The sequence below is a fragment of the Petromyzon marinus genome, chromosome 64, assembly GCF_048934315.1.
Source record: "Petromyzon marinus isolate PM22_M1 ecotype Great Lakes invasive population chromosome 64, UKy_Petmar_22M1.pri1.0, whole genome shotgun sequence".
Classification (NCBI taxonomy): Eukaryota; Metazoa; Chordata; class Hyperoartia; order Petromyzontiformes; family Petromyzontidae; genus Petromyzon; species Petromyzon marinus.
In genome coordinates this window covers 11,533,855-11,556,661 of record NC_133730.1, presented here as the reverse complement: position 1 = coordinate 11,556,661, position 22,807 = coordinate 11,533,855, and the positions used below count along the sequence as shown (strand labels likewise).

The 22,807-nt window shown below is 50.2% G+C and overlaps 1 protein-coding gene across 1 annotated transcript in view; it reads left to right on the top strand.

Moving 5' to 3' along the window:
• LOC142906372 (uncharacterized) overlaps nucleotides 1-22,585 on the top strand; it is a 36,193-nt gene extending 13,608 nt beyond the window's left edge. The window contains exons 5-12 of the mRNA XM_076054030.1: nucleotides 356-454; nucleotides 1,165-1,322; nucleotides 13,155-13,286; nucleotides 15,941-16,017; nucleotides 16,994-17,067; nucleotides 18,494-18,566; nucleotides 20,713-20,798; nucleotides 21,440-22,585. Coding sequence (XP_075910145.1) covers nucleotides 356-454; nucleotides 1,165-1,322; nucleotides 13,155-13,286; nucleotides 15,941-16,017; nucleotides 16,994-17,067; nucleotides 18,494-18,566; nucleotides 20,713-20,798; nucleotides 21,440-21,612 — 872 coding nt within the window. The 3' untranslated portion in view covers nucleotides 21,613-22,585. The remainder of the gene's footprint in view (nucleotides 1-355; nucleotides 455-1,164; nucleotides 1,323-13,154; nucleotides 13,287-15,940; nucleotides 16,018-16,993; nucleotides 17,068-18,493; nucleotides 18,567-20,712; nucleotides 20,799-21,439) is intronic.
• Nucleotides 22,586-22,807: the final 222 nt, after the last annotated feature.

Sequence of the window (22,807 nt, the reverse complement as noted above, 5' to 3'; positions counted from 1 at the left end):
ATTTCATTTTCATAAAGTCGGGTCTTCCGTAACCCAGGAACTGCCTGTACTCATTTAAGGCTGATTTAGGGGAGGCTCGGAACAGGTTTGTATATTTGTCACTGATAATGGTCGTGAGCAGGAATAGAACTCGGTTCGCTGGGTTCACGCCACTACGCTACTGCTCCCCACTCGCAAACACTTGTACATTATCACACACTCAGACACGCTCCCAAACACATATATACTCGCTCACACTCTACACTCTGCAAAAAAGGGAGACACCATACAAACTCAGCACGTGGTTTCAACTCGGCACTTGCCCCAACGTAGCATTGAGGCTATGGGGGAATCTTCGTGTTTGTTGTTGTTTCAGGACCAGGACCCCCCGGTGGCGGAGAGTCGATCTGCACGATCGTCGCCGGCGCGTGGAGCCACCGGCTCACCGACTACTCCCAGAACGCGTGCGGGAAGGGCAGGTGGTGCACAGTGACACGTGATACATGTGCAGTGGATTCCTAAATATCAGCCTCTTGTCTCCACTTACACATGGCAGGTTTTCTCCCGGGGTCTCCGGTTTCCTCCCACATGATGCTAATCTGTGACGAGTAATGGAATTTGTCGTCAAACATCCAAATGTTGCGGCACCCGCCTCACGGTGTCTTAGTTCAATCGCCGGCATTGCTGTTACGATGCGATGCAGCCGTGGAGACAGGCGTCCTCATTATATGTTGTCTCGCTACTCGTGAAGCCGTCCCACCCCGATTGTCCCCGCCCACCAACACCGCCTTCCCCACAGTTCCTGCACGAGCTCCCAACACGTGGAGCAAGACGTCGCTCATCGTGCTGAACCACGCCTCGCGGCACGACCCAGAAACACACCTGTGAACCAGACACGATTCTTAAGTGTCCCAGAGTTGATTTTATGTCACCAGGTGAGGACTCGAGAGAGGAGCTTGGAAGCATTTGCAAGGGTGAAATAGAGTAAGAACAACCGTATCCTGTGAGGAATCAAGAATATTCCATGAACTCCCTGTGGTGGGAGTCTGCTCGGGCAGATCCTGATCCTGTTCCTCCCTCCTGCGCTCCCCCTCTGCACGTCGATGCGCTGCCACGTCGTCCACCCAGCAGCGAATCAATCGGCGAGCATCTGCTTCTCTCTGTGTCTGCCCCCCGCCCCTACAGCGCAGCTGGGGTCTGCACCCAGCTGTGGCGCGGCGAGTGTGGTGGGAACTCAACACCAGCGGCGCCACTCGCCTACCTGGAACTGCGCGCAGGTCCTGGCGCTCCCCGGGGCAGCTGGCATGGCTACAATGCAACGCAAACTCGCAGGGAAGAAACAGGTGAGTTTGTGGAGGGGAGTAGAGTAAGATGGAAGGGGAGTGTGTGGAGGAGAGTAGAGTGGGATGGGCGGGGACAGAGGAAGCAGAGTGTGTGGAGGGGCGTAGAGTGGGATTCCAGAGGAGCGACAGTGAGTGTGTGGAGGGGAGTACATTGAGATGAAGGGAGAGACTGGTGAGTGTAGAGCTGAGTAGAGTGAGATGAGCGGGGAGAGACGGGTGAGTTTGTGGAGGGGAGTAGAGTGGGATGAGAGAGGAGAGGCAGTTGAGTGTGTGGAGGAGAGTAGAGTGAGATGAGAGGAGACAGGTGATTTTTCTGAGGGGAGTAGAGGGGAATGAGAGGGGTGAGACAGGTGAGTGTGTGGAGCTGATTCGAGGGAGGTGAAAAGGGAGAGGCAGGGGAGTGTGTGGAGGGGTACAGTGAGATGAGAGGTAAGATACAATTGTGTGGATGGGAGTCTAGTGGGATTAGAGGGGAGCGACAGGTGAGTTTGTGGGGGCGAATCGAGTGGGATGAGAGGGGAGAGACAGGAGAGTGTGTGGAGAGGTGTCGAGTGGGACGAGAGTGGGTGACAGGTGAGTGTTTGGAGAGGAGTAGCGTAAGATAGAAGGGGAGAGTCAGGGAAGTGTGTGGAGGTGGAGTACAGTGGATGAGAGGGGACAGAGGAAGGAGAGTGTGTGGAGGGGCGTAGAGAGGGATGAGCGGGGAGAGAGGGATGAGTTTATTGAGGGGAATAGAGTGGGATGAGAGGGGGAGACAGGGCAGTGTGTTGTGAGGAGTAGTGAGATGAGAGGGGAGAGATAGGTGAGTGTGTGGAGAGGAGTACAGTGGATGATAGGGGACATAGGAAGCAGAGTGTGTGGAGGGGCGTAGAGTGGGATTCGAGAGGAGCGACAGTGAGTGTGTGGAGGTGAGTACATTGAAATGAGGGGAGAGACTGGTGAGTGTAGAGTAGAGTTAGAAGAGAGGGGAGAGAGGCAGGATAGTGTGTGGAGAGGAGTAGAGAGAGATGCGCGGGGAGAGACGGGTGACTTTGTGGAGGGGAGTAGATTGGGATGAGAGGGGGAGACAGATGAGTATGTGGAGTGGAGTAGAGTGAGGTCAAAGGGGAGAGGCAGGGGAGTGTGTGAGGGGAGTACAGTGGGATGACAGGTTAGTGACTGTGAGTGTGTGGAGAGGAGTACATTGAGATGAGGGGAGAGACAGGTGAGTGGAGCGGATTTGAGTGAGATGAGAGGGGAGAGATGGGTGAGTTTGTGGAGGGGAGTAGAGTGGGATGAGAGGGGAGTGACAGTGAGTGTATGCAGAGGAGTAGTGAGATGAGATGGGAGATACAGATGAGTGTGAACTAGAGTGAGATGAGACGGGAGAGACAAGTGAGTTCGTGGAGGGGAGTAGAGTGGGATGAGAGGGGGAGACAGGTTAGTGTATGGTAGGGAGTAGAGTTAGATGAAAGGGGCGAGACATGCGAGTGTGTGGAGTGGAGTCGAGTGAGGTGAAAGGGTAGAGGCAGGGGAGTGTGGAGGGGACTGCAGTGGTATGAGAGGGGAGTGACAGTGAGTGTGGGGAGAGGAGTAGAATGAGATGAAGGAGAGAGACAGCTGAGTGTGACCTAGAGTGAGATGAGAGGGGAGAGAGACAGCTGAGTGTGGCCTCGAGTGAGATGAGAGGAGAGAGAGACAGCTGAGTGTGGCCTAGAGATGAGAGAGGAGAGAGACAGCTGAGTGTGGCCTCGAGTGAGATGAGAGGGGAGAGAGACAGCTGAGTGTGGCCTAGAGATGAGAGAGGAGAGAGACAGCTGAGTGCGGCCTAGAGTAAGATGAGAGGGGAGAGAGACAGCTGAGTGCGGCCTCGAGTGAGATGAGAGGAGAGAGAGACAGCTGAGTGTGGCCTCGAGTGAGATGAGAGAGGAGAGAGACAGCTGAGTGTGGCCTAGAGTGAGATGAGAGGAGAGAGACAGCTGAGTGTGGCCTAAAGTGAGATGAGGGGAGAGAGATGGATTGGTGTGTGAGGGGAGTAGAGTGAGATGAGAGGGGTGAGACAGGTGACTGTGTGGAGGGGACTACAGTGGTATGAGAGGGGAATGACAGTGAGTGGGGAGAGGAGTAGAATGAGATGAAAGGAGAGAGACAGGTGATTGTGGCCTAGAGTGAGATGAGAGGGGGAGACAGGTTAGTGTATGGTAGGGAGTAGAGTTAGATAAAAGGGGCGAGACAGGTGAGTGTGTGGAGAGGAGTAGAGTAAGTTGGAAGTGGAGAGGCAGGTGAGTGTGTGAAGGAGAGTACAGTGGGATGAGAGAGGAGTGACTGAGTGTGTGGAGGGGAGAACATTAGGATGAGGGGAGAGACTGGTGAGTGTGGAGGGGAGTAGAGTGAGATGAGAGGGGAGAGACGGGTGAGTGTGTGAAGGTGAGTAGAGTGAGATGAGAGGGTTAGGTGAGTTTGTTGAGGGAGTAGAGTGGGATGAGAGGGGTTAGGTGAGTGTGGAGCGGAGTCGAGTGGTATGAGAGGAGGAGACACGTGAGTGTCGAGGGTAGTAGCGCTAGATGAAAGGGGAGAGGCAGGGGAGTAGAGTGGGATGAGAGGGGAGTGACAGTGAGTGTATGGAGAGGAGTAGTGAGATGAGATGGGAGATACAGATGAGTGTGGACTAGAGTGAGATGAGACGGGAGAGACAAGTGAGTTCGTGGAAGGGAGTAGAGTGGGATGAGAGGGGGAGACAGGTTAGTGTATGGTAGGGAGTAGAGTTAGATGAAAGAGGCGAGACAGGTGAGTGTGTGGAGTGGAGTCGAGTGAGGTGAAAGGGTAGAGGCAGGGGAGTGTGTGGAGGGGACTGCAGTGGTATGAGAGGGGAGTGACAGTGAGTGTGGGGAGAGGAGTAGAATGAGATGAGAGGAGAGAGAGACAGCTGAGTGTGGCCTCGAGTGAGATGAGAGGAGAGAGAGACAGCTGAGTGTGGCCTAGAGTAAGATGAGAGGGGAGAGAGACAGCTGAGTGTGGCCTAGAGTGAGATGAGGGGAGAGAGATGGATTAGTGTGTGAGGGGAGTAGAGTGAGATGAAAGGGGAGAGACTAGTGAGTGTGGGGAGGGGAGCACAGTGGATGAGAGAGTACAGAGGAAGCGGAGTTTGTGGAGCGGCGTTGAGGGGGATTCAAGAGGAGCGACAGTGAGTGTGTGGAGGGGAGTACATGGAAATGAGGGGAGAGACTGGTGAGTGTGGAGTGTAGTATAGTTAGATGATAAGGGAGACACAGGTGAGTTTGTGGAGGGGAGTAGAGTTCAAAGAGAGGCAGGGGAGTGTGTGGAGAGTAGTACAGTTGGATAAGAGGGGAGTGACGGTGAGTGTGGGGAGGGGAGTACAGTGGGATGAGGGTAAAAACAGGCGAGTGTGGCCTAGAGTGAGATGAGAGGGTAGAGACAGGTTCTTGCATGTGATGGGGAGTAGAGTGAATGGGTTGATTGGGGAGAGACAAGTGAATTTATGGAGAGCAGTAGAGTGAGATGAGAGGTAGGAGGCAGAGGAGTGTGTGGAGGGGCATGGACTGGAATGAGGTGGGTGAGAAAGGTGAGTGTGTGGAGCGGAGTCGAGTGGGTTGAGAGGGGGAGACAGGTGAGTCTGGTGTGGAGAAGAGTGAGGTGAAAGGGAAGAGGCAGGGAAGTGTGTGGAGGTGGAGTACAGTGGATGAGAGGGGACAGAGGAAGCAGAGTGTGTGGAGGGGCGTAGAGGGGGATGAGCGGGGAGAGAGGGATGAGTTTATTAAGGGGAGTAGAATGGGATGAGAGGGGGAGACAGGGCAGTGTGTTGTGAGGAGTAGTGAGATGAGAGGGGAGAGATAGGTGAGTGTGTGGAGAGGAGTACAGTGGATGATAGGGGACATAGGAAGCAGAGTGTGTGGAGGGGCGTAGAGTGGGATTCGAGAGGAGCGACAGTGAGTGTGTGGAGGTGAGTACATTGAATTGAGGGGAGAGACTGGTGAGTGTGGAGCAGAGTGGAGTGAGAAGAGAGGGTAGAGACAGGTGAGTTTGTGGAGGGGAGTAGAGTTAGAGGAGAGGGGAGAGAGGCAGGATAGTGTGTGGAGAGGAGTAGAGAGAGATGAGCGGGGAGAGACGGGTGACTTTGTGGAGGGGAGTAGATTGGGATGCGAGGGGGAGACAGGTGAGTATGTGGAGTGGAGTAGAGTGAGGTCAAAGGGGAGAGGCAGGGGAGTGTGTTGGGGGGGGGGAGTACAGTGGGATGAGAGGTTAGTGACTGTGAGTGTGTGGAGAGGAGTACATTGAGATGAGGGGAGAGACAGGTGAGTGTGGAGCAGATTTGAGTGAGATGAGAGGGGAGAGATGGGTGAGTTTGTGGAGGGGAGTACAGTGGGATGAGAGGGGAGTGACAGTGAGTGTATGGAGAGGAGTAGTGAGATGAGATGGGAGATACAGATGAGTGTGGACTAGAGTGAGATGAGAGGGGAGAGACAAGTGAGTTCGTGGAGGGGAGTAGAGTGGGATGAGAGGGGGAGACAAGTTAGTGTATGGTAGGGATTAGAGTTAGATGAAAGGGGCGAGACAGGTGAGTGTGTGGAGTGGAGTTGAGTGAGGTGAAAGGGTAGAGGCAGGGGAGTGTGTGGAGGGGACTGCAGTGGTATGAGAGGGGAGTGACAGTGAATGTGGGGAGAGGTGTAGAATGAGATGAAGGAGAGAGACAGCTGAGTGTGGCCTAGAGTGAGATGAGAGAGGAGAGAGACAGCTGAGTGCGGCCTCGAGTGAGATGAGAGAGGAGAGAGACAGCTGAGTGTGGCCTAAAGTGAGATGATGGGAGAGAGATGGATTAGTGTGTGGAGGCGAGTAGTGAGATGAAAGGGGAGAGCCTAGTGAGTGTGGGGTGGGGAGCACAGTGGATGAGAGAGTACAGAGGAAGCGGAGTTTGTGGAGCGGCGTAGAGGGGGATTCAAGAGGAGCGACAATGAGTGTGTGGAGGGGAGTACATGGAAATGAGGGGAAAGACTGGTGAGTATGGAGTGTAGTATAGTTAGACGATAAGGGAGAGACAGGTGAGTTTGTGGAGGGGAGTAGAGTTAGAAGAGAGGGGAGAGAGGCAGGATAGTGTGTGGAGAGTTTTGAGTGCAATGAGCAGGGAGAGATGGATGAGTGTATTGAGGTGAGCAGAGTGGGATGAGAGGGGTGAGACAGGTGAGTGTGTGGAGGGGACTACAGTGGTATGAGAGGGGAATGACAGTGAGTGGGGAGAGGAGTAGAATGAGATGAAAGGAGAGAGACAGGTGATTGTGGCCTAGAGTGAGATGAGAGGGGAGAAACAGGTTAGTGTATGGTAGGGAGTAGAGTTAGATAAAAGGGGCGAGACAGGTGAGTGTGTGGAGAGGAGTAGAGTAAGTTGGAAGTGGAGAGGCAGGTGAGTGTGTGTTAAGGAGAGTACAGTGGGATGAGAGAGGAGTGACTGAGTGTGTGGAGGGGAGAACATTAGGATGAGGGGAGAGACTGGTGAGTGTGGAGGGGAGTAGAGTGAGATGAGAGGGGAGAGACGGGTGAGTGTGTGAAGGTGAGTAGAGTGAGATGAGAGGGTCAGGTGAGTTTGTTGAGGGAGTAGAGTGGGATGAGAGGGGTTAGGTGAGTGTGGAGCGGAGTCGAGTGGTATGAGAGGAGGAGACACGTGAGTGTCGAGGGTAGTAGCGCTAGATGAAAGGGGAGAGGCAGGGGAGTAGAGTGGGATGAGAGGGGAGTGACAGTGAGTGTATGGAGAGGAGTAGTGAGATGAGATGGGAGATACAGATGAGTGTGGACTAGAGTGAGATGAGACGGGAGAGACAAGTGAGTTCGTGGAAGGGAGTAGAGTGGGATGAGAGGGGGAGACAGGTTAGTGTATGGTAGGGAGTAGAGTTAGATGAAAGAGGCGAGACAGGTGAGTGTGTGGAGTGGAGTCGAGTGAGGTGAAAGGGTAGAGGCAGGGGAGTGTGTGGAGGGGACTGCAGTGGTATGAGAGAGGAGTGACAGTGAGTGTGGGGAGAGGAGTAGAATGAGATGAGAGGAGAGAGAGACAGCTGAGTGTGGCCTCGAGTGAGATGAGAGGAGAGATAGACAGCTGAGTGTGGCCTAGAGTAAGATGAGAGGGGAGAGAGACAGCTGAATGTGGCCTAGAGTGAGATGAGGGGAGAGAGATGGATTAGTGTGTGAGGGGAGTAGAGTGAGATGAAAGGTGAGAGCCTAGTGAGTGTGGGGAGGGGAGCACAGTGGATGAGAGAGTACAGAGGAAGCGGAGTTTGTGGAGCGGCGTTGAGGGGGATTCAAGAGGAGCGACAGTGAGTGTGTGGAGGGGAGTACATGGAAATGAGGGGAGAGACTGGTGAGTGTGGAGTGTAGTATAGTTAGATGATAAGGGAGACACAGGTGAGTTTGTGGAGGGGAGTAGAGTTCAAAGAGAGGCAGGGGAGTGTGTGGAGAGTAGTACAGTTGGATAAGAGGGGAGTGACGGTGAGTGTGGGGAGGGGAGTACAGTGGGATGAGGGTAAAAACAGGCGAGTGTGGCCTAGAGTGAGATGAGAGGGTAGAGACAGGTTCTTGCATGTGATGGGGAGTAGAGTGAATGGGTTGATTGGGGAGAGACAAGTGAATTTATGGAGAGCAGTAGAGTGAGATGAGAGGTAGGAGGCAGAGGAGTGTGTGGAGGGGCATGGACTGGAATGAGGTGGGTGAGAAAGGTGAGTGTGTGGAGCGGAGTCGAGTGAGTTGAGAGGGGGAGACAGGTGAGTCTGGAGTGGAGAAGAGTGAGGTGAAAGGGAAGAGGCAGGGAAGTGTGTGGAGGTGGAGTACAGTGGATGAGAGGGGACAGAGGAAGCAGAGTGTGTGGAGGGGCGTAGAGGGGGATGAGCGGGGAGAGAGGGATGAGTTTATTAAGGGGAGTAGAATGGGATGAGAGGGGGAGACAGGGCAGTGTGTTGTGAGGAGTAGTGAGATGAGAGGGGAGAGATAGGTGAGTGTGTGGAGAGGAGTACAGTGGATGATAGGGGACATAGGAAGCAGAGTGTGTGGAGGGGCGTAGAGTGGGATTCGAGAGGAGCGACAGTGAGTGTGTGGAGGTGAGTACATTGAATTGAGGGGAGAGACTGGTGAGTGTGGAGCAGAGTGGAGTGAGAAGAGAGGGTAGAGACAGGTGAGTTTGTGGAGGGGAGTAGAGTTAGAGGAGAGGGGAGAGAGGCAGGATAGTGTGTGGAGAGGAGTAGAGAGAGATGAGCGGGGAGAGACGGGTGACTTTGTGGAGGGGAGTAGATTGGGATGCGAGGGGGAGACAGGTGAGTATGTGGAGTGGAGTAGAGTGAGGTCAAAGGGGAGAGGCAGGGGAGTGTGTTGGGGGGGGGGGGGAGTACAGTGGGATGAGAGGTTAGTGACTGTGAGTGTGTGGAGAGGAGTACATTGAGATGAGGGGAGAGACAGGTGAGTGTGGAGCAGATTTGAGTGAGATGAGAGGGGAGAGATGGGTGAGTTTGTGGAGGGGAGTACAGTGGGATGAGAGGGGAGTGACAGTGAGTGTATGGAGAGGAGTAGTGAGATGAGATGGGAGATACAGATGAGTGTGGACTAGAGTGAGATGAGAGGGGAGAGACAAGTGAGTTCGTGGAGGGGAGTAGAGTGGGATGAGAGGGGGAGACAAGTTAGTGTATGGTAGGGATTAGAGTTAGATGAAAGGGGCGAGACAGGTGAGTGTGTGGAGTGGAGTCGAGTGAGGTGAAAGGGTAGAGGCAGGGGAGTGTGTGGAGGGGACTACAGTGGTATGAGAGGGGAGTGACAGTGAATGTGGGGAGAGGTGTAGAATGAGATGAAGGAGAGAGACAGCTGAGTGTGGCCTAGAGTGAGATGAGGGGAGAGAGACAGCTGAGTGTGGCCTAGAGTGAGATGAGGGGAGAGACAGCTGAGTGTGGCCTAGAGTGAGATGAGAGAGGAGAGAGACAGCTGAGTGCGGCCTCGAGTGAGATGAGAGAGGAGAGAGACAGCTGAGTGTGGCCTAAAGTGAGATGACGGGAGAGAGATGGATTAGTGTGTGGAGGCGAGTAGTGAGATGAAAGGGGAGAGCCTAGTGAGTGTGGGGTGGGGAGCACAGTGGATGAGAGACTACAGAGGAAGCGGAGTTTGTGGAGCGGCGTAGAGGGGGATTCAAGAGGAGCGACAATGAGTGTGTGGAGGGGAGTACATGGAAATGAGGGGAGAGACTGGTGAGTATGGAGTGTAGTATAGTTAGACGATAAGGGAGAGACAGGTGAGTTTGTGGAGGGGAGTAGAGTTAGAAGAGAGGGGAGAGAGGCAGGATAGTGTGTGGAGGGTTTCGAGTGCAATGAGCAGGGAGAGATGGATGAGTGTATTGAGGTGAGCAGAGTGGGATGAGAGGGGTGAGACAGGTGAGTGTGTGGAGGGGACTACAGTGGTATGAGAGGGGAATGACAGTGAGTGGGGAGAGGAGTAGAATGAGATGAAAGGAGAGAGACAGGTGATTGTGGCCTAGAGTGAGATGAGAGGGGAGAAACAGGTTAGTGTATGGTAGGGAGTAGAGTTAGATAAAAGGGGCGAGACAGGTGAGTGTGTGGAGAGGAGTAGAGTAAGTTGGAAGTGGAGAGGCAGGTGAGTGTGTGTTAAGGAGAGTACAGTGGGATGAGAGAGGAGTGACTGAGTGTGTGGAGGGGAGAACATTAGGATGAGGGGAGAGACTGGTGAGTGTGGAGGGGAGTAGAGTGAGATGAGAGGGGAGAGACGGGTGAGTGTGTGAAGGTGAGTAGAGTGAGATGAGAGGGTCAGGTGAGTTTGTTGAGGGAGTAGAGTGGGATGAGAGGGGTTAGGTGAGTGTGGAGCGGAGTCGAGTGGTATGAGAGGAGACAGGTGAGTGTCGAGGGTAGTTGTGCTAGATGAAAGGGGAGAGGCAGGGGAGTAGAGTGGGATGAGAGGGGAGTGACAGTGAGTGTATGGAGAGGAGTAGTGAGATGAGATGGGAGATACAGATGAGTGTGGACTAGAGTGAAATGAGACGGGAGAGACAAGTGAGTTCGTGGAGGGGAGTAGAGTGGGATGAGAGGGGGAGACAGGTTAGTGTATGGTAGGGAGTAGAGTTAGATGAAAGAGGCGAGACAGGTGAGTGTGTGGAGTGGAGTCGAGTGAGGTGAAAGGGTAGAGGCAGGGGAGTGTGTGGAGGGGACTGCAGTGGTATGCGAGGGGAGTGACAGTGAGTGTGGGGAGAGGAGTAGAATGAGATGAGAGGAGAGAGAGACAGCTGAGTGTGGCCTCGAGTGAGAGGAGAGAGAGAGACAGCTGAGTGTGGCCTAGAGTAAGATGAGAGGGGAGAGAGACAGCTGAATGTGGCCTAGAGTGAGATGAGGGGAGAGAGATGGATTAGTGTGTGAGGGGAGTAGAGTGAGATGAAAGGTGAGAGCCTAGTGAGTGTGGGGTGGGGAGCACAGTGGATGAGAGAGTACAGAGGAAGCGGAGTTTGTGGAGCGGCGTAGAGGGGGATTCAAGAGGAGCGACAGTGAGTGTGTGGAGGGGAGTACATGGAAATGAGGGGAGAGACTGGTAAGTGTGGAGTGTAGTATAGTTAGACGATAAGGGAGAGACAGGTGAGTTTGTGGAGGGGAGTAGAGTTAGAAGAGAGGGGAGAGAGGCAGGATAGTGTGTGGAGGGTTTCGAGTGCGATGAGCGGGGAGAGATGGATGAGTGTATTGAGGTGAGCAGAGTGGGATGAGAGGTGTGAGACAGGTGAGTGTGTGGAGGGGACTACAGTGGTATGAGAGGGGAGTGACAGTGAGTGGGGAGACGAGTAGAATGAGATGAAAGGAGAGAGACAGGTGATTGTGGCCTAGAGTGAGATGAGGGGGAAGTGATTGTGTGTGTGGGGAGGGGAGTACAATGGGATGAGAGTGGACGATAGTTGTGTATGTGGAGTTGAGTAGAGTGAGATGAGAGGGGACAGGCAGCAGAGTATGTGGAGGGAGTAAAGTCGGATTAGAGGGGAGTGACAGTGAGTGTGTGGAGGGGCGTAGAGAGATGAAAGGGGAGAGGCAGGTTAGTGTGAAGGGGAGTCGAGTAGGGTGAGTGGGGAGAGACGGATGAGTTTGTGGAGGGAAGTAGATTGAGGAGAGGGGAGAAACAGGTGAGCGTGTGGACTAGAGTGATATGAGAGGGGAGAGGTAGGTGAGTGGACGAGAGTGTTGAGCAATTGAGCAATCATTGGAAGGATGTTATTAACCAAGTTAAACTTTAACTGCCTTATAGTTTATATTCATATCTCCGGTCTTTTACTCCCAGCCTTACACACTACCATCACTATGAAATTTGACGTGCAATGTTTCAGTCGTGCAAATTTGTCCCTCATCCCACTCTCCCCCCCCCCCCATCCGTGGTACATGAGTACCATGCCCAGGAGCTTCTCTAATCTCCGTCCCCCAACACCCCCCCACCCTGCATCCGTCCTCCCTGGCTCCTCCCCCCTTCTTACCCGATATAATCTCTTGTCACAAACAGCTCTCTCGACTCACCACAGTAATTTTGCTGTGACTGTTGCCACCTGATGACGGAAGCTTGTGCTGCCTCCGAAACGCCGTGATTTGATTTAGTTTTCACTTTTTGTTTTATTTTATTTTTTACCTACGTGACTTTACCGAAAGAACTAAAGAGTATGGATCTTTGCAGTCACGAAAACTTCAAATCTAGAATGGGAGACAAGTCACTTTGTGGAGGGGAGTAAAGTGAGATGAGAGACAGGTGAGTGTGTGGAGGGAGGTAGAGTGAGATGAGAGGGTACAGGCAGGAAGAGTGGTGCTGAAGGTCACATGTCAGACTTTTGTGCCATGGGGTTGACTGGTGGTGCCAGGCTATGTGCAGGATATCACAGGACACACCCAGGTGTCAAGGGGTTGACTTATGGTGCCAGACCAGGTGCAGGATGTAACTGGTAGATCCTTGTGCCATGGGGTTTATAGATTGTGCGAGGCTATGTGCAGGAGGTCACGCTACAGACCCAGGTGTCAAGGTGTTAACTGGTGGTGCCAGGCTAAGTACCGGATGTCACAGGACAACCCCAGGTGCCAAGGGGTTGTTGAAAATGCCAGGCTATGTGCTGCAGAAGATCACAGGATAGACCCAGGTACTTTGGGTTGTCTGATTGTGACATGGTTGGTGTAGGAGGTCATTGGACAGACACATGTGCCAAGGGGTTTACTGATGATGCCAGGCAAGGTGCAGAAGGTCATTCTGCAGGCCCAGGTGCCACGGGTTTGAGTGATGGTGCCAGGCTAGGTGCAGGAGGTTTCGTGACAGACCTAGGTGTTATGGGTTAACTGATGTTACCAGGCAATGTGCAGCAGGTCATATGACAGACCCAGGTGCCAAGGGGTTTAATGATTGTGCCAGGCTAGGTGCAGGAGGTCACGGGGGAAACCCAGGTGCCATGAGGTTTACTGATGGTGCCAGGCTAGGTGCAGAAGGTCACGGGGGAAGCCCAGGTGCCATGAGGTTTACTGATGGTGCCAGGCTAGGTGCAGAAGGTCACGGGGGAAACCCAGGTGCCATGAGGTTTACTGATGGTGCCAGGCTAAGTAGAGGAGTCGTATCTCCAGAATAGTCTATTGTTCTTTACGTAAGTCATCGGTGATTGAGCTGAGACCATCAACTCACTGAAATGGAGGATCAGGTTTAATCACAACTCATTGGGAGTCTGTGTCTCTATGTGCGCTTATGGGTGTCTTGTGCGACACACTGGGTCTTGATGTAAATCATTGGTGGCTGTGCTGAAACCATGAAATCAATACAACTCGAGGATCCATTTTAATGACAACTCTGTCTATGTATGTGTAGGGTGTAGGTGGATTCCCGCTCACGGCCACCATCGGTGACAACTATCTTTGCCAGCCACACGATGGAGCTACGCGTGAGGGTGCACGACCTGCAGTGGCAGCCACAGCCTCGTGCCCGACCCCCCACGCAACGGTGAGAGGGACGCTGCCTTGCTCGCGACTCACGCGCTTGCTCACTCACCTTGGTCTGTCTCACTGTCACACTCACCTCTCTAGGGTTCCCTCTAGTTGAGGCCCTGCAGCCAGCAGTGGTTTCAGTCATACAGTTCAGGATTGTATCTCATCCTCCCTTAAACAATGTGTCTAATGCACTCTGCTTCCTGGTGTAGTGTTTAGTGAGTGCTGTGCGAGGGTTAATTGAGTTTTGTTTTTTGTGCCCGCTATGCCATTATATTTGATGAAGCACATGAGTGGACACTGTACACCAATATTCATTACGCTTGGGCTGCTGAGAAAGTTAGAACAATTTACCTTATTTATATGGGAACGTTTTAACCTCGGTGTAATGAGCTAAGATTGACAGTAATCGTAATGGAACAGCTGTACTTTCTGTACAGAATTAATCGTCAATGTACTGTATATGTAAATGTACATTGTCAACATCAGCCCTGGTATCTGCACTGCTGAATGAACAGATCCCCATGCCATCGGCATCCCTCATTGCCCTGCGCGGTGCCACAATCCATCGCGCTCTTGAACTAATCTCATCGCTCTGTCTTGCCCTTGTTTTCTTCTTTGGCTGCAATTCCGGCACCGGTTTTGTCCATCGGCTATCATCCCATCGAGTGGTGTCCAGCCTAAGCCCCTCCTTGCTTTTCTTAACAGTTTGATTGGCGTGGTTGGCTTTATACTGTACGAAAGAAGTTGTACATACATATGTAGTGTTTATAATGATAAATACACTTCTTATGAGGCACACTCTTTATTGTCTTCTCTTACACAGTCCTTAACACACAAAGGGGTATACGGTCCCCTCACCTAAGAAGGTACAGCCTCTAGACTTAGCGGGACCTACCCACAGGTCTCTTCCTAACCTAAGGAGGCACAGCCTCCAGACTTAGCGGGACCTACACACAGGTCTCTTGCTAACCTAAGGAGGCACAGCCTCCAGACTTAGCGGGACCTACCCACAGGTCTCTTCCTAACCTAAGGAGGCACAGCCTCCAGACTTAGCGGGACCTACACACAGGTCTCTTGCTAACCTAAGGAGGTACAGCCTCTAGACTTAGCGGGACCTACACAGGTCTCTTGCTAACCTAAGGAAGTACAGCTTCCTGTCTTGGCGGGACTTACTCTCGAGTCTACCGCTATCCTAGAGTCCTCCGGCTGGGACCTAGGGGAGGCTATCTGACCCACTGCTGGCCCGGTGGGTCTTGACCATTGGATACGCTGAGCCTTAGCCCTCAGAAGGGCTGGAAGGCTGGGTCCAGGGTCCTGGCTATCTTCAGCCCGGGCTTCGGTCTTCGTGTAGGGAGAGAACTCCCCGCGCTTCGCGCGCTCACCCTTCTTATACCCGTTTGTGGCCAGGTGTAACCAATCCCACATTCCCACGTGGAACTGTCTGATTGGTTGTTACCAAACTGTGGCTACGATCCAGTTCACCTCGTCTGACCCCAACCGTTATTCACACAGAGGTAGCGCTGCACTGCCCCTTTGATACCTAGTGGCAATGCAGGTTACCGAACAGTGAGTAGTTAGCACCTCTACATCTACAATAAGATTTCTCTGATTCTGTTTGTTCCCTGAATCACATGTTCCCCTATCTGTCTTTCACTGCAATCCCAAGAATGCAACTCTGTTCTTTGCATAAGTTTCAGCTTAGTGTCATTGTTTTCTGATCATTTTCACAGTGGGTAATGTGTACCGATTGGAAACAACCTTTATTATTCAGGCACTTTGTCGTGCTGCTTTTGATGATCAAATCGATATTCCAAAAGCACTATCTCCTGCCCTAATTGTCTTTGTTTCATACTTTTATTCACAATTCACCTTAAATTTCCACACCTCCGATTAGCACAGTTGACTTTGAATGGTGCAAAAGAAGTTTCAACATACATACTTACACATGGTATTCTTTTTATTGGCAAATCAAGAAGAAGAGAGAAGAGCTGAGGATTATTACATCTGCTACTTTTGATATAGAGGTTTGAGTTGATTGTGTGGTTGATGCTAGCGTGGCTTTAAAATGCAAGTATCGATGCCGTGCTATTGCATGTGATGAGCAGGCCGTGTTGGTTCTCAGTGCTACGGTTATACTGACCCATGCTGCTTTGTTCCCATTATTGTAGGTCAACTCTGAGTAAAAGTAGTCGGTGGCTTCTGATGTATCAACAGGAGCGTTAATTTTGTTAGTTACCAAATACCTGTGGAATTTACGTAACGTCTTATTCTGTGGATTTCATTTAGTTGGCATGTTTATTTTAATGTCTAAATAAAACAGATGATGGGTTGACTAAAATGTTGCAGGTTATTGTAGACGAATACTAAACGAGTGAAATGCTGACGAAATCAACACTGATGATCACCAACCTCAGGAACACAAAGGCCTCGCCACTGCTTGGTGCACCAGCCACTGCACGGTCTCTCGAGTGGAGGCCCTTCTGCCAGCAGTGACACAAGCAAATAATTGTAGAACTGCACCATGACTTTCTACTTTTAATCCAGAAATTCCAAAGCTCTTCAACCACAAGTACACGAGCACCGTCCTAACCGTGGAGGGATGCAACCATCTCTCAGAGATGTTCTACAAGTACAGATGACTTCCCGACGATGTCTGCTTCTGCCCAGGCTAGGGGCACTTTGAGACCATGTGGAGTGACAGACTCACGGGCTGAACTCGTGCGAGTCCGATCCAAGTGTCACAGGTAAACATATCGGGTTGACCGGTAGTTGCGGTTACCTGGGTTCCCAACTATGTCAATGCAGTGGTTTGTAAGCGTTCATCGTAATTTTATTCGCAATTCACCTTCAAGTAGCACACTTTCCTTTAGTATGGTTGCCTAGATCAGTCTCTGAGTGCGGAGGAGTGCAACATTCCTTCCCATACAGATGGAACAGGTGGCGTCAAGATTTGTGCTGTGCTGCATTCTAACAAACATTTGTGTGACGCCAACTCTTGCCTCCACAGTACTGGATCACAGGCTTGCGCCACCTCTGCCTGGCTGAAGTGCAAAACCAAATGTAATGTTACATGTTGCATGACAACTCTTATCTCATTGCTCTTGTCCATCTCTTGTCGTCGTTATAACCGAGGGTTGATGCCCAAGAACGATGCTCTTCATCTTTCGTGATCTTCAGGCTCTTCTCATGGAGAGTCCCGTCTAACTGTTCACATTTTTCCACCAACTGATCAGTTCCTCCCTCTTCCCCTTCTCCTTTCCATTTTTATTTGCAGCGTTATCTTCATCAAATCCCCAGCTGACCCAGGATATTTCCCACATTGCCAACTTTCTCATTATCTGCTCTTACCCGTGGACAAATACAGATAAGGCGAAAATTGAATCACAGATAATTGGATTTTAATTTTGATTTGAGTCTTTCGTGACTGCAGGAATCCATACTCTTTGGTTATTTCAGTGAAGTCACGTAGGTAGAAAATTAAAAAATATATATCACGTTTCGATCGCAACACAAGCGGTCGTCCTCAGGCAGAAAAAATAATCCAGCAGCGGAACTGCTGAAGCAGCGCTTGTGTTGCGATCCTAACGTCGTGATATATTATTTTTTGTTTTATTTTTCTGTCTTCGTGACTTTACTGAAAGAACCAAAGAATTGGATTTGAGTCACTATTCCCAATGTGTGTGTTGTGTGTCTTGTTTTCCACTCCATCTGCATGAGTAGGAGATGCCAACCCCGTGCATTGTGTCCGGTTTCTTCACCAATGCTGCCAAACTGCACCACAGTGAATCTTACAGGTGCAGTTTCTCCATCCTGCCTCATGTTTTAATGTGACGAAGTGGTCATGTGCCTTAGGGGTTTTTGAGATTATCGCGAAGGTTAGAGAGGTTAGACTTTGATGGTATGTGTTGAGAAGAGACAAAGGAGGTGGAAGGGAAAGTTGCTATGGAGATGCTACCGATGCAGCACCAAAGGAGTAGAGCGCGACCGAGGGGGAGATGGGAGGCTGCGGTGGCACGAGACACGAGGACGGTGGATATGACGAGAAAAGAGGCACGGAATGGAAGCTCACGGAGAAAGGAAATAGAAGCAGCTGACTACATGCAATAATGGAACGTTTGGCTTGGAATAAGAAAAGTTGGTTGTGTGGTTCAGGGCAATCAGAATGGCTATGTCCTACATGAAGTGAGCACTGCTGAGCTCCTGGATTAAGAGGGGTATCTACCTGCTGCTCTGAAAGAGTTCACAATGGCCAGGGTCAGATACACTACGCTGGCACTGTTGACACCTGAGGTTGGATCCCTGGTAATTTCTGTTTGTTTTTTCAGGGGTCTGAGTGTACGTGTGTAGAAATTGGCGTATGTGTTGCAGGAGGCTAGTGGCTACAAATCCAGCGACCTAAGTTTGATTCCGTGCCATGGCTCACATCAGTGGTGAGTGATATCTTAACCAATTCGAGTCTCCTGTATGTAGACTCAGCTCCAAATAAGTGCATGTTTCAGCGTGTATTAACATCAGCAAAGGGAGCTAGGCTTGGAACTGGCCCCACCACCCCCTTGTGCACATTGCCAGTCTTAATAGGCACATACCAGCAGCACTTGCCTGGCAGCCTGTATAAACGATGTGACTCTTTGTGTTTTTGTTTTGTGTGTGAGTGTACGTATGTGTGCAGTGGTGGGGAGTGGTATTGTAGCGCTTAGCGAGCTGCACTACGAACCTGGTGACCCGAGTTCGGTCCCGCTCATGGCCAACACCAGTGACGATTATCCGAACCGGTCTTCGGCCTCCTCTATGTCGACTCAACCTGAAATCAGTACCTGGTGCGGTGTGTAAACATACCCACTTGGGAGACGAAGGCGGCCGGGCGTGGTGCTGGCCACCCAGCTCCAAGTATGCCAGCCGGACTTCATGGGTTCTTGCAAAAACACCACTCTTGCAAAAACACCACTTGTTCCAAAAGTTTGGTAAAGGCTATATGGGGTATCTTTGTCTTTGTATGTGTACATGCTTCTGTGTCAGTGTCTTTGCCAGAGAAACTGATCTAACAGTACTGAGATTCTTCATGCTGTCCCCAGCTTTGACTGTCTCACTGGGTTCATCACGGCCATGTTGTAGACGTGGACAATTTCATGCAAATGTGTGTGTTATATATTTTTTGTTGATATTAATGGCAGTAGACGTCTGTTGACTAGTACTCTGATTTTACACTTTTTATTGGAACAGGAAGGTATGAGATGACTTTCAGCTCCACATCCACACCCACCTCCGTGCTCAATGCCAAGAAGCCACTGTATTGGTAATAAACCCGCAATGTTTTTTATTCGTAAACCTGCATTTTTTTCCATATTTTCCCAATTTACCGCGACTGTGCTCTCGCCATCATGTCATGGGTCCCCAAGTAGTCATTCGTGTCTTACAGAGCAATACAAGCCTTGTGTTAGATCATAGCCCACTAAATCTGATATCACAGAGCTACTTTGTACCCTTTAAATTGACCTTTCGTCCACATAGTAAAGGGCAGGACTTTCCCACCCGTTCCTCATATGGAAGTAATGTTAGTCGTAATAATGTTGTGACTTCTCATAGCTGGAAATATATCCCAATAAAGTGCAGAGTGACAGTAATGTGATGCATTATTTTGTGCAGTCAATGACGACCGGACTGAGACCATTAACTCACTCGATTTGAGAACCCGCTTTAATCACAGGCAGCTGCCTGGATTCAAACTCAGGTACTCGGTGGTGCCAGTTCAGTGCTCTGGCCTCTAAACACCCACGTGTTAAATACATAAGCAACCTTTTTAATTAGCAACATTCTTTGACCACTTTGCCAAAACAATTGGGATTGTGGAGCTGTGGCACAGTCATGATATTGCTTTTTCTCATGCCTCTGCTGGCAGAAAGAATTTCCACGAGGATGCTCGTGTGAGAGCCCCTTTACAAAATATTTGGTCTACTCTTCCACACTGGTCATATGTTTTACCGCTTGGTAGATAGGCAGGGGAATTTAAGATTACTTGACCATTTGTTTCAACTGCTGTGCCAGAGGGTCTAACGAGCAACCTCTCTGTTGCCAGGCCAGCGTGCTAGGCATTGCACCACAGCAGCCCCCTCCAGTATTTAATTCTAAACGAAGGTCACTCTCTGCGTGCTTTTGTGCACGCGCGTTTGAGTGGTGTTGAACGAGATGGTGCAGACGTCTCGCTTCTTCGTGAGGAAAGTGATGGCACTGGAGCCGGCCTGGCTCACGGGACTCGCTCCGCGCTTCTGGCAGAGCGCCGTCTGGAGGCTCCATTGTCGCCACTGCGCTCCGGTGACATTCACCGGGTCACGGTTCATTTGGTTCGTGAAATTAGTGGCGAAAACAAACGTCAACAAAGTGATTTGTTTTCATGCAAAGATAATGGGAGGTCGAAAATCAAATGGGCGGTGACCGCCTAGCAGTCGTGCGTTTGCCGCTTATTACGAAGGTGCGCGGTTAGAATCCAGCGGCTGCTCGGATTTGATACTGCGGGTTTATTAACTGTAAACATACACTCAGTCTGCTTCAGAGTGGACATTAAAGATCTTGTGACGTCATTCGCAAGGTTAGGCCATTGTGTGGCGGCATCATGAGTCATGTTATTCTCATGAACAATTGTGCCCGAATGATTCAATTGGGAATATACATAGCAATCGTAACCCCCTCCTGTGAGAACCTGGCAAGACTCTTCTGAAAAATAGTCACTGCTCAGTGACGCTTTGCTGGGTAAATCAGCATGATAACCACTGTGACATGAGCCTGTGAACCAGTGGTTTGTAGTTGGGGTTTGGTGGGATTTGTGGAGATGGAGCCATCGTGTTTGCTGGGGGCACGCGCCTGCAGGGTGATGGGATGGTACCTGTAGGATTTGGTACAGCAAGAATGCTTGACATAGAGTACGTTGCATGTTCGTCCTGATCAATTCACCGGCCACACCCAGTGCAGCATCTTTGCATGTATTGACTGTCATTGTATATAGATGTTCAGTCACATACAAACGTTTCACCGATATGCCTATACCACACTCCCCAGCAAGTCGGATATGCGACGTAGTACTGAATGACTTAGCTTGAGTGTTATCCCGTGGTTTCTGTAGGCTTTCTCTGGTTAATTTCCATACGTATAATATTCAAAGGGACAGATTGCAAACAAACATTGAAATGAAATGTTTTCCTTTTTAAACACAAAAAGTTTGTACAAAATTAGAGAAAGTCATGTTCAAATACTGCTTGCAATGTATATATTGTAGGAAGATTACTTTTACGGAATGTTTTGTTGCACTATACCCATAACAAAACTCTACTATTAAGAAAAAATGTTGTGGTAATCCGTCGTGAAACATTACTGTATGCTCTCAATCAGCAGCCATGATGGTCACTGATCAAGGCCACTTACCACCCTGCATTGTCCTGTGATGCCAGGACCCGTCCCCTGCACACAGCCCATCTCATCGTTCCATTTCCACCATGGGCAACTTCCTGCGTGGCGAGTTTTCTCCCCATTGAGTGTACATGACAACGTTGCAAGACCCATGCTGCAAATTTACATCTAAAATACAAGCACATACACTTTCATATGAAGTGTAACCTTCCGGCTACAGACAGGAGCAAATGTTCGGAATAGATTTAGGGGTAGGGTGGATAGTATGGTTATGAGTATTAGTTGTAATAATTGTGCCTTGTATGTATCCAAAGTAAACCATAAGGGAGGGCCAATTTAGGTTTGTATTAACTTAAGGCTGATTTGACCTAGGGGAGACCTAGTATAGGTTCAGACTAATTTAAGGCTGGGTTGACCTAAAGGTGAAAGCATGTTTCCTAAATTCACAGTGCCTGTCCACCCAGCAGTAAAATAGGCGCACTGCAACGAGTTTATCGGCAATACGCATGTGGGTACTTCCTTTCCAAGACGCCTGTCCATCTTTAAAGATAATTGATAATCCTCGAGGAGCTCTCCAGAGCTCCCCCAGTTGAGTTCCTTCTGCCGGCAATGGTGTGAGCAATCAGCTGCATGTGGATATTTCTGAGATGAGCACTTACACTAAAACAATGTGAAGTTAAATGTACTTATTTTCACATTTCAAAAGAAAATTTGTGACCAAAGATGGAATTTTACTCATCGCCAATATTTGTTTTGTGATGCTGGCAGATTCGTATGTGGACGTCTCCGATTCCAAACAGTATTCCTCTTCTGTGAAGATGTGGACGACGGACTTGTCCCAGACCCCCATTCTCCACCGAGGACCACACGCGCTGCACACTTCGAGTGAACCCCAGCAGCGACGTCTCGATGTTCCTGCCTGCCCACTGAATGACACCTAGCAGCGCAACAACACTGGATTAGAGTTGCAGTGCACAGTAGTGCAGAGGCGGGTCTATAAACTTCGTAACGGGAGAGACGGTAGCGCCGACATTTTAAGCTGCTTAAAACACGTCTTACTGGTAAATATCAATAAAAGATTATTTGGGTCTTTTGGGAAAGCCACGTAGATAGAAGAAATAACACTAGAAAAGCTATTTTGGCGTCTCAAGGGGGATGCGATCACCCCCATCGCCTCACCCTTGGATGGAACCCGCACTAATGGCGTGATCACAAAGGTGTACAGCAAGCGCCGGGCATCTTAAAAGTGTTGAGCAGCCAGTCTATGCAGACGAGGGCTCTCCCATGTTCTCTGCAGCAGGGCTCGGTGCAGCCGCACGTGACCCTTGCGCCATTCCGGTTCCTTCAGAGGCTTGTCCATCTGAACCACTTGACAGTGGAGAGATTGAGATGGGGAAGCAGGGAGCATCTGTTTTAGTAAAGGAGACGGTATCCAACACAGTCCCTACACGTTTGTACTGTGATTGCTACTTTAAAGAAAGTCTCATGGTTTAAAAATGGAAGATGTTGCTCACGCACTATTCTCTCTCTCTTTTGTGTGGAAGAGGATGATGACGGCCCAAGATATCTGTTTTTGAAAGATGTTACATCCAGGTGCTCCAGCATTAACTAACATTATTTAGAACTGATTTAAGTACTTATTAGCATGGTTGGATATGTATGGTACGAAAGACGTTCCACATACGTCCAGCAACCTGCTGTGTCAGAATATTTCTTCAAATTCAGCCTAAAAAGTCAATAGTGCACACTTTCAATTGAGTATTAATTTTTTGAGAATTATGAATGTGGATTATGTGATATCCTATGGTTTGCATGTTGAAAGTTTTGTGCAACCCCGTAGTGAATTTGACTGATTTTGAATAAGGCTAGTCCTTAAAGGCAACACAGTTTTGTATAAAATTGTATTTCATCCAAGATGCTGTTTAGTGCAGTCCTAGTGGTACAGTACATGAGTTGGGGGAATCTTTGCATGTCTACATGTCTGTGTCAACCATACTACGTATGCGGATTATCTGGCGATTGCTTCCCACTGAGAAAGAGTTGCAGATCCTACTGCTGAACCTGGAGCATGCTACTTCAGAAATAGCGCCTTGCCATTGGCCCCACAAAAACAAAGTACCTGCCTGGGTATTTTAT